Source organism: Myotis brandtii, unplaced genomic scaffold (assembly GCF_000412655.1).
Source record: "Myotis brandtii unplaced genomic scaffold, ASM41265v1 scaffold1076, whole genome shotgun sequence".
NCBI lineage: Eukaryota > Metazoa > Chordata > Mammalia > Chiroptera > Vespertilionidae > Myotis > Myotis brandtii.
In genome coordinates this window covers 824,104-835,645 of record NW_005353663.1, presented here as the reverse complement: position 1 = coordinate 835,645, position 11,542 = coordinate 824,104, and the positions used below count along the sequence as shown (strand labels likewise).

The 11,542-nt window shown below is 31.2% G+C and overlaps 1 protein-coding gene across 2 annotated transcripts in view; it reads left to right on the top strand.

Annotated features, from left to right (window-relative positions):
• The window catches only part of SNX2 (sorting nexin 2), a 59,173-nt gene extending 47,978 nt beyond the window's left edge, over positions 1 to 11,195 (top strand). The window contains exons 9-17 of one of the 2 annotated variants that reach the window (XM_005857120.2): positions 653 to 728; positions 1,640 to 1,753; positions 2,014 to 2,107; positions 3,399 to 3,604; positions 7,754 to 7,897; positions 8,321 to 8,332; positions 9,060 to 9,140; positions 9,254 to 9,325; positions 10,657 to 11,195. In XM_005857120.2, coding sequence (XP_005857182.2) covers positions 653 to 728; positions 1,640 to 1,753; positions 2,014 to 2,107; positions 3,399 to 3,604; positions 7,754 to 7,897; positions 8,321 to 8,332; positions 9,060 to 9,140; positions 9,254 to 9,325; positions 10,657 to 10,707 — 850 coding nt within the window. In that variant the 3' untranslated portion in view covers positions 10,708 to 11,195. The remainder of the gene's footprint in view (positions 1 to 652; positions 729 to 1,639; positions 1,754 to 2,013; positions 2,108 to 3,398; positions 3,605 to 7,753; positions 7,898 to 8,320; positions 8,333 to 9,059; positions 9,141 to 9,253; positions 9,326 to 10,656) is intronic. The other variant, XM_005857121.2, reaches the window with a different exon arrangement.
• Positions 11,196 to 11,542: the final 347 nt, after the last annotated feature.

Here is an 11,542-nt window from a genome sequence, read left to right as displayed (position 1 = left end):
AATATATTTTTATTGATTTCAGAGAGGAAGGGAGAGGGATAGATAGAAACATCAATGATAAGAGAGAATCATTGATCGGCTGCCCCCTGCACGCCCCCTACTGGGGATCGAACCCACAACCTGGGCTTGTGCCCTTGGCCAGAATTGAACCTGGGACCCTTCAGTCTGCAGACCAACGCTGTATCCACTGAGCCAAACCAACTAGGCAGGAAGGCCTACTCTTGCACGAATTTCGTGCATTGGATCTCTAGTATATATATAGTATATATATAGTTGATTGGTATTTGTATAGTGATGTGTTTCTTAGGACTCTGAAGTAATAACTGGGAGCATAGTAACTATCGAAAATTAAAATTATTTGATAAACTCATATATAGTTTTATACTTTGCAGTGAGAAGTTTGGTATATTACTTAACCTCTCTCCACTCCCACCTCATTCTTTGCCGTATCTCTTTTTACATAAATTCAGATTTTCAAATGGACAAAAAACTTTTGAACCATTAAATTGCTCTATGATTCTAAATAGAGTGAGGCAGATGGACGTGAAAGGAGGTAGACTGAGGACATCTTTTTACCTATTCTTTTGTTGAAATAAAATTTAAAATAAGGTGCTACTGATAAGTAAAGGAGCAATTTTATTCTTAAATCTAGGTATCTTCAAAGAACAGTAAAGCATCCCACTTTACTACAGGATCCTGATTTAAGGCAGTTCTTGGAAAGTTCAGAGGTATTCTATTTTTAAAGTTTGTATATAAATGTTCTCAGTATTTATATTTTTCAGTGTAATAATTTATATAAGAATAGAGATGCTCAGTAAATAAGTGGATTAACAGATGAAATAAAGCATTAATTTTTTTTTTTTTTGCTTAGTGCTTTAATTAGCTTTACTCTAACTAAATTACTAGCAAAATGTCTTCTTTGCATGGATAAATATAGGATTATCAGTGCCAACCAGATTTAAAAGAATGACTTGTATAGTCTAATTTTCAGTGTCCTAAATTGTTACTTAGGCATCGTACTGAAATAAATTTACTCAGAGCACATATTTAGAGATAGCTGTTGAATGTATTTATGTGTACATTCTAATGTTCTGATTAAGGTTTTGAAATGCAAATTTGTAACTTGAAAGACCTTAAATTATAATAACCTTGCTGCTCTTTATATTTGAGTTGTTTGGCACAATTGCTACCTTTTAAGATCTTCTAAAAATATATTGAATCCCAGAATTTTTTAAAAATTAAAAATCATACAGTTTTAACTGGGCATAAAGAGATTTTTCTCAAGACTTTCTTTTCTATGAACAGTTTATTTCTGTTAGCAAACAGGTGGCCAGTGTTAAGGTGCTTGGCAATTACTTAATATATTTTGACAAACATACTGTTGTTCCATCTAAATGTAAACGTGCAGAAGAAAAACAAATGGAAAGTCTATTTTTTAAGTTTTCCTTTGAGAATGTACAAGTAGTATTATTTGAGAAATTAGATCTCACTATTGAAATGTATGAAAGTGAAGAAAATACAACCTCCTTTTTATCTTCCTTTTGGGGGGGCAGAGAAGGGGGGACAATCCCTTTTGTGGCCAGTTAAACCTCCAGGCTTTTAACCGGTTTGTTTGCCCTTATTTGTCATTCAATTCCAGCTGCCTAGAGCAGTTAATACACAGGCTCTGAGTGGAGCAGGAATATTGAGGATGGTGAACAAGGCTGCCGACGCTGTCAACAAAATGACAATCAAGATGAATGAATCGGATGCAGTAAGAGCTGATTTTTCGACTTGAATAATGAGATGAATTAATGAGCCCAACAATTGCATTTTAAAGCTGTACAAGTAGAAAATAGGATATTAATTTGCTTATTGAGTTTAGTTCTCAGCAACATCAGTTGACTACTATGGTTACCCATGGTTAATTTGTTGCTTTAAAACAAGGAATGGTGTTTGCTATTGGTAACCTAATTTACAGTGGTTTGTTCTGGCTAAATTAGCTCCATTTTTCTTTTTTGTTGTTGTTGTTAGTGGTTTGAAGAAAAGCAGCAGCAATTTGAAAATCTGGATCAGCAACTTAGGAAACTTCATGCCAATGTTGAAGCCTTGGTCTGTCATAGAAAAGGTTTGTTTGCTTTATTTATCTGTTTAGCACCATGAGTTAGTTGAAACATTTTATTTAAATTTTATTAGGATGAGTATTTTGAAGTTATTATGGAAGAGAGAAAACAATAATTTAAGCGAATGTTTTTCTATTTCAACTTTGTTATCTAATATATTTTTGTTCTATTTTAATTTAACTTCTAGTTTAGAAGTAGAAAAATATGGAGCTTATAAAATATGTTTTGAATTATGGATTAAAATTGTTCACTTGATTAACTCTGTTAAATGTTTTTATTATTCAATGAGTAAAGATGTCTTAGTAACTGATTATAATAAGAAATATGAGATTCAAAAATAGGTATTTGAACTTTTTCTTTAAAATATTTGTTTTGTGCCTGCCTGTATTTTCTAGAAAACTCTGAAATATTTTCTTCATTTTTGAACCATTTTATTTAAAAATCTGGGGTTTTTGTTAAAAATTTATAGAAAAGTTGAGTTACAAGTTTTAAATTTCATGGTTTTATTTTTAATTTTTAAAGAAGGCTTTTTGTGTTCGATTTCTAAAATTCTTGATAAGTAATTTAGTATGTATTATTACCAGCAATACATTTTAATCAAATAATTACAGAAATCTAATTTTTGAAAGCAGTTCATAATAGCTTTTGCCATTTGTATATATCTTAGCGAATGGGCTTTCAGGTTCTTTTAGAGCACCTTACATAATGCAGAGCGACAGAGCAATTTTCAGCAATGTAATTGTTAGTCATTGACCAGCCTATAGACATCTATTTTTATTTGAAGTATCTAAAATGATCATGTTCAAAATCTCTAGAAATTCTTAAAAGTTCACTAAACACTATTGTACACAAAGAAAAAAAAGAATAAGATCTATGAGAATTGTATGTACAGTTGGCTAAATATTCTCATTCAAAATTATGGACATTGTTTTTTATGACAAATAAATGTTTAAAGGTAAAGTAGTATAAATCAATTGTGTGTTCTCAATGCTTTTCATATTAAATATAAATATATTTGTATATATACATTTTAAGGAATAGACAAAGAGTAAGTACTTCAGGAGAAAAGGGGAGGCAGATTATTAAATTATTAAGCATAGTTCATATTCTGGGAAGATAGGCAGTGGTTCTTAACTTTCAGTAGAGCTTTGAGCAGTTAGCATTTATGCTTTTATGTTAATTATGTTAAAATATTTGAGCAATTCGTGAATAGATAAAACTTAGAGAGAAGGTAAAAAATGCAATATTTTAAAACTTTACTAGTGAATATTAAAAGTGAATACTTTTCTATTTCAGAACTTTCAGCCAACACAGCTGCCTTTGCTAAAAGTGCTGCCATGTTAGGTAATTCTGAGGATCATACTGCTTTATCTAGAGCTTTGTCTCAGCTTGCAGAGGTTGAGGAGAAGATAGACCAGTTACATCAAGAACAAGCTTTTGCTGACTTTTATATGTTTTCAGAACTACTTAGTGACTACATTCGTCTTATTGCTGCAGTGAAAGTAAGCCTTGTTTTGCAGTCTTCCTTGAATTCTTCTCACTTCAGTGGTTTGCTTATAAAGGAATTTGGCGTGTATTTAAGTGTGGAAATACTATAGTAATACATCTAAAATGGCTTCACAAAGATTATTCGTAGCTTAAATTTTTTTCTCTATGAGTTGGACATTACAGTAGACAGAATTGATGTTTTTAAGAGGTCTGAGAAATGGCAAATAAAATAAAACGAATTTACATTTACTTACATATACACCTTTGGAACTAACTGGTAGCATTTGTTTGCTCATTGTAGCACACACTGAAACTACCCATTGGATTTTACTATCATTAGTAAAGCTATATTGAGAAGAAGGACAAAATCAGAATTTTTCCTCAAATATGTATAGTGGTGTTTTTAGCTTCAATTTGGACTGTAAACATTCTGAATGTTATCTGAAATGTGTAGTTAGCATGTTTTTATAGATGAGATGGGACTAGATTAGTTACTAAGTTTTAATTATCTAGTGGCAATGTTTTAGGATGAACAGTCTTCAATTTCTGAATAGTTGAAAAATAATCCAGTTAACTAATAAAAATCAATATTCTACAGTTATCTCCAATTTTCAAAAATTAAACTAAATATTATTTATCTTATGTTTCAGAAGATACTTTAAGATCTTGTTTTTGGATTGTTATTATGAACATTAGTTATCATGGAACGGGGAACTGAGAATTTACCTTTTAACTTGTTCCTTGCTTTCTAATGCAAAATTTTTTCAGCTGATGTCTGTGATTAAATTAGTATTCATCTACAGTCAAACAGTAATACATTGTACATTTCTTGATGATTAAGTTCTAAAGCTAATGGTGACAGTTTACTAAAAGGTTCTTAGCTTTCTTAAGAATGGTGCTTTCTTAGGTTTGGTAAAATTACCAATTTTGCTTAAATTTACTCTTAGATGTACTCTCTATTCTTGGTGGTTAATTTTTCCTTTTCAGTTATTTAAAGATGTTAATATAGATAGCAGTTATCAGAGTATACTTCATTTTATATATAGGTAACTTGAGATATACAGAAAGCCAGTTTATGGATAATGGTTCCTTTTTATATTTCACCTCTCACCTCATTCCAGAGCTCCCACTAGCATGAGAGCTGTTGTAAACAAGTATAACACATGTAAAAAATCTATGGCAGTGTCTGTGAGGAGGGACCTGCAGAGAAGAGCTAACGTGGGAAAAAAATACTACCTGGCAGGGATGGCCTATCTGTGTAATCGATGTTAATCCCTCAAAAAGAGCTTGCCTCATACTGCTTACATCTTGCTGTATTTTTATGTTTTGTGGAATTACAGTTATATGCATGTTTCCTACAGTATGTTCTACAGAACATTGACACCAAAAGATATACCACAATAAACTGAGTTTGGGAAATAATGTATACAATATCCCTGTCTTGTACACTCAGAGTGCATGTAAAAAGCTCAGAAATATTTAGTATTAAATATTTAACTTTATTTAATCTAGAGACTTCCAATTCATATGAACAGTAATCATTTTTCATTAATATATTTTTACATATATGGAACACTTTTTGGGAAATATGAATTAGTGATTCATCGACTAAAAGAGTTAAAGAGCTATGGTCAAGTTATACCTTGAAGTAAATTAAGCTCTTTCAGATTGGTTTTCTAATGAAACCTCGCACAGGTCAACCACTCCAAGGAGTTGAGAAATTACAGAAGAGGGTGACAGGGAATATTTGTGGTCTTTATTTTTTTTGAATTTATTTTAAACTAATTTATTTGTATTTGAATAAAAAATACATGCCCATAATAATTTTAATAAACCAAAAAAGTAAATTTCTTTTCTACCTAAGACCTCTAGTCTTTTCTTTCCTCAATCAAATGCTCTTAGATTCTTGTGTATTTTTACAGAATTAGCTATGCATATATATGAAGCTAATTTATTTTCTTAATTTTTTTGTCTCTCTCATTCTCTCCCTCCATTTCTTTCTTCGTCCTTAAAAAATGAGCACACTCTATACACAGTTCTTTGCCTTCTTTTTTCACTTACTCTGTTTTAGAGAAGTCTCTATGTCAGCATGTTACATTTTTAATGGTTGCATAGTATTCCATCATATAGCATATAGGTGTACCTTGATTTATTTAACTAACCCAATCATAAATTAAGTATTTTGATAATAACTCTTTGGGCAGAAAATTCTTAGAAGTAGAATTGGTTGGCCAAAGGGTATATGCATTTCATTAATCAGTGCCATATTACTATCTGAAGAGGTTATACTTCTTTGTACTCTCATCAACATTTATATCCTTCTCCCACACAGTAATACAGGTATTTTTTGTATACATTTTGATTTCTTTAGTTAGTGTGAATTTAAGCATCTTTACAAATGATAAACCATTGCATTTCTTTCTTTATATATAATAAAATCTTATTTCTAATAGCTATTTAATATTCCTTAGCCTTTTGTTTTATCCATACTAAGACTACTTTTCTGATGATAATTTTGAAACTAGGGAATTAGAATATAGAGCCAAAATGGAAGCTAAGAACATCAGAAATTGGTGCCCAAAAGAAAGATAAATTGTACATACTCAAAATATTGCTTAGGGCTGTCCTCATATTCCAGGGAACTCTAGTTTTTCTCTTTTGTACAGTACAGCGTCTCTGACATCTAAGACATTATATTTTGACTAGTACTGTTAGCAAGCATTTATGAAGTGGTAAACTTTCTGCATGCATTCTTATGTATTCGCCCTCTGTGAACCACTAGAGTAGGGTCAGGGATTGAGGGTGGTAATGGGTATCATTTTTAGCATTAGAACTCTTTATTAAGAATTCTTACAGGGAATCCAAATTGATAAAATTATATATATTAAATATTAATAAATATTAAAATGTATTATATATTTAAAAATCAATAGATGGGTTCCCCAAGGAGTTTAAAAGCTTCATTGTTTGGTGGTAACTAATCAGCTCCCTTTCAGGACTCCAGGAAGCTGGGCAGCATATTTTCAGGTTTACTGAATTAGAATATGGTATTAATTAATTAAAATTGTGCATCAGATTTCATGGTGGGTCAGGAAAACTCAACTGCAACCTTGTCCAACCTAGACGAGCTTGCATGCAAATGTCTATCATAAATATTTGGCAGGGGGATGGAGGTCCAGAATGGATCATCAGTGTAAATCTATCCCTCTTATGGAGGAGGCTATAAAGTGGATTATCTTGACATACAAAGATAAACATTGTTATGACTGAACTAGAGGCCAAATGCACAAAATCGTGCAAGAGTAGGCCTGCTGCCTTGTGGCCCCATCCCCCGCCCACTGGTTGTTCTGGAAGGTTGTCCGGAAGGTCGTTCCACCATCTGGTCTAATTAGCATATTAGCTCTTTATTATATAGGATTGCTCTTTAAGATAGCATTTTAAGAAGAGCAAGTATGGTTCTGGATCTCTTATTTTTTAGTGTTACAAGGGTAGAAAAACAAATGGAGAAAAAGTTTTAGACTAAAGTTAAGACTAATTTTTTCCCCCTGAAATAACCTGACTTTAGTAGTTTTACCTTTGCCATAACTCCTACATCTATTGTAGCTTTTAGAATTCTTTCTGTGTCTTTAACTTTTTCTATTTTAATTATGATGTGTCCTAGTGTGGCCTCTTTGGGTCCATCTTGTTTGGGACTCTGTACTTCCTGGACTTACATGTCTTTTTCCTTCACCAGGTTAGGAAAGTTTTCAATCATTATTTCTTCAGCTAGGTTCTCAATCCCTTTCTCTTTCTCTTCTTCTGGTTCTCCTATGACCTGCATGTTGTTATGCTTCATGTTGTCCCAAAGTCCCTTAAACTATCCTCTACTCTGATTGGGTATTTTTTTCCTACCTTGTCTTCCAAATCACTGATTCGACCCTCTGCTTCAGCAATGCTGACTGTTTATTCTGAACTCTTACATTTTTATCCAGTCACAGGGATTTCTGTTTTTAAGTAAATGAATATGGAAATTTATATATTCTTTTTATTTATTTTCAGTACTTCAGTAAATTAGAATAAAATTTAAATACTGGGTTTTATTGCTTTTAGTATTACAGCACTTCTAGTATCAAAGTATTTTAATGTTAACTGTCACTTAATAGCATTATGTCATTCACTTATAGGGTGTGTTTGACCATCGAATGAAGTGCTGGCAGAAATGGGAAGATGCTCAAATTACTTTGCTCAAAAAACGTGAAACTGAGGCAAAAATGATGGTTGCTAACAAACCAGATAAAATTCAGCAAGCTAAAAATGAAATAAGAGAGGTGATTAATACAAAATGCTTTATTTATCTCTTTACTAAAATTTTCCGTGAATCATTCATATATGTATATTTTTTTTTCTGAACCATTCTACACCTAGCTATTTTTCTGTATTTTATGAACTGTGTTATATTTTAATTACCTTAACATTTTGATTTTCACTAAAATCTTCAGAGCCCTTTTTTTACATTCACATGATCATGGAATGAATAAAGAAACACAAGGAAAAGATTTACATTTATATTTAATTTTTCATTTCAGATACTTACTTACTTTGTATCTAAAAATAGATTTAGAGGTGGATTTGTCCCTCATTTAGTTGTACAGGCAACATTATCCCCATATATATGTATTATATATGGTATTTTAGTAAATTTGTAGAAGTTTATTATAATTTATACACTTTTTTTGCCATGCTTCAATAAGGAAATTGAAGAGGTAGGACAACCTTTATATTACTTAAAGTAAATGTACCTGCTCTTGGAAGAGTATGTACCAGTGTTTTGGTTACATAGTGGGAAAATATCATTTCATAGCTTAAGTCTTCAGTCATTTTATTTTAGCTGTTTCATTCACTATCACGTTTTGTTATTGCTATACTGATTTTAATGTTTATCAGTAGACCATAATTCCACAAATTTTTTTTAATCTGGACATTTTACTATTACAAAAATGTTTTTTAAATGTTTGTCATACAATTTTCCTAATTTAAAGTATTTCCATGGGCATATAAATTGTGATAAACATGTAGTCTTGAAATTAGCAGAATGTAGTTGATATATTTTAAAATAATTGATATAAAAAAGGTGAGAAAATTAAAATCTAACATTGCTAAATTATTTGATAGCGAATTTTATACTTAGAATTATTTCATAACATCGTAGTTATAGTTAATTCAGCAATGGATATTGTAATTCAGTAAGTCCTAAAATATCCTGATTTTGAGTAAATCTGACAATGAAATATTTTAATGGAAATTAAGCTAATATGCATCTCTACTACTGGAAAGCTAGGTATAAATTTGAATGATGCTCAACTGGGCTTTGCCAATATTGAGCTTTCCCAGGATTTTCAGGTATTACATTAAATTGAGTGATCATGACAGCTAGTTCTGTAATTTTTTTCCAGAATAAAATAATTGTGCATTTTTGTTTGTTTTTATTAGTGGGAGGCAAAAGTACAACAAGGAGAAAGAGATTTTGAACAGATCTCTAAAACAATTCGAAAAGAAGTAGGAAGATTTGAGGCAAGTATAATAATTTTACACTTTTCTTAATGTCATATTTGCTGCAATTTTATGATAAAATCAAATTTAGTTTTATACTAATGGACCTTTTTTCATGTATTATACTTGAACAGAAAGAACGAGTGAAAGATTTTAAAACTGTTATTATCAAGTACTTAGAATCATTAGTACAAACACAACAACAGGTAAGCCAATTTTTTTATAACAAACTTTTTCTAGAATTTATTTTTGGTATACTTTTCATTTTAAAGATGGTAATCATTGAAAGGAGCTTTTAAACTTAAAGAGGAATAAGAAATGAAGTAGAGAAAATGAATAACAGCAAAGGAAAAAATGGTAGCTAAAGTAATTGGAAACTCTCAGCTCCTTTTTGCCTCTACTCTTTCTAACCACTAGCTGAGATACACTTTTTTCAATTTTAGGCTATGAAAAATATACTGAGCAACTTTTCCCTTTTCTTATCTTCCTAATTTTATTTTCCTATTGATCGTACCGGTTTGAGTAAATTCTTATTGTAAGTTCTTCTCTTCCATGAAAGACAGAACTTAAACTAAAAATAATACTCTTTAGATTTTTAAAAACACTGTTTTGATTTTTGTTTTATTTTATGTGGTTGGTGGTGATTGTATGCCACAAGTAGTGGTATTTGTCTCCTTAACCCACAGAGGCAATGGTATTCATGTTAGATGAAATCAAAGACTTTGACAAGATAATAGCAGAGATGGGTTTTTTTTTCTGTTTTTATATAAATTTGAGTAATAGATCAAATTATTTAATGTCTCGAGTAGAAGGGTTTCTTTCTCCAGTTAAATATGTGGATTAGAAGCTTGCCTATATAATTTTTTTAATTAGGTGATAACATTGTATCTTCAAAATATGTATTTTCATTTTAAATACTTAATTAATAAAGTAAGATTTTTAAAATATGATAATAAATAGGTTATATAAGTTTGTTTTTAAAGGAATTATTTTAAATGTAACTTTAGTTTTTACTTCAATCTATTCTCTGGAGTATCCAGGAAAGACTGGCAGCTAATTCTTCCCAGGCTCTTTTCCCATTTTTGTTCAGTCTTTTTCTCCCTCCTTTTTTCTCATTCTTTTTGGCTAGCAATAACATAACGTATGAATATTCTCTGATTTAGATGTTATCATTTTATATTGGAAAAGCTCATTGTAGTTTTATTATTTAAGGTAATCTGTTTTATACTAACAATCTGTTTTTATTTACAGTTTTGCATAAAATAAAAAGATCTTGTTTTGGATATTTTTAAAATTACATTGCTTACATAAAAAAACAAATTAGCCAGAAGTAATTAATAAGTTAAATAATTCATACATGAATTATATTGATAAACTTCAGATAATGGAATTAAAATGATTTTAAGAACCAGACTTTAGTAAAATGTTAATCACTACTAGCTATTTGTATAGGGTTTTTTAAATGCCCTACAGGATATACGCATATAAATGACAAAAAGGTAATGAGACTATCTTTTATCTTTATTATTATCCACAGCTGATAAAATACTGGGAGGCATTCCTACCTGAAGCCAAAGCCATTGCCTAGCAGGAAGATTGCTCCTGTTAAGATCTTGGATGTTTGTTCCAGTTATGCTGATTCCACAGTGAAATCATTTAAAACCATCTAAATAAACCACTATATATTTTATGAATTACATGTGGTTTTTATATATATATGTGTGTGTGTGTATATATATACACATATACATATATATGTGTGTGTGTTTATATATATACACACAGTCTGACATTTTATTACAAGCTGCATGTCCTGACCCTCTTTGAATTAACTGGACTGTGGCATGACATTCTGCAGTACTTTGCTGAATTGAACACTATTGTGTCTTAAATACTTGCACTAAAAAGTGCACTTCAAGGTCAGAAATTTTACAAATTTTTTCTTTATATGTTCTATAGTGTGTTCAACCTCTTTATGAAGTGAATTATCAATGCATTGATTATTGTTCATTTATACATTCCTGTACAGAAATTATGATATTGTGATTACAGTAATAAAATGATATTCCTTGTGAAGTATTAGTAACAAATTATTTGGGTATATAAACATATTAGGGATCCTTTAAAAACATTTTTAATAGGAAGAAACTTTTCCTTCTAGATATAGATAGATATACATACATACACACACACACACACACACACACACATACACTAGAGGCCCGGTGCACAAAAATTTGTGCACTCGGGAGGGTCCCTCAGCCTGGCCTGTGCCCTCTTGCAGTCTGGGACCCCTCGGGAGATGACCACCCGCTGGCTTAGGCCCGCTCCCCGGGGGATTGGCCTAAGCTGGCAGTCAGACATCCCTCTGGCAGCCCGGGAGCCCTTGAGGGATGTCCACTTGCCAGCGGGGAGCAGGCCTA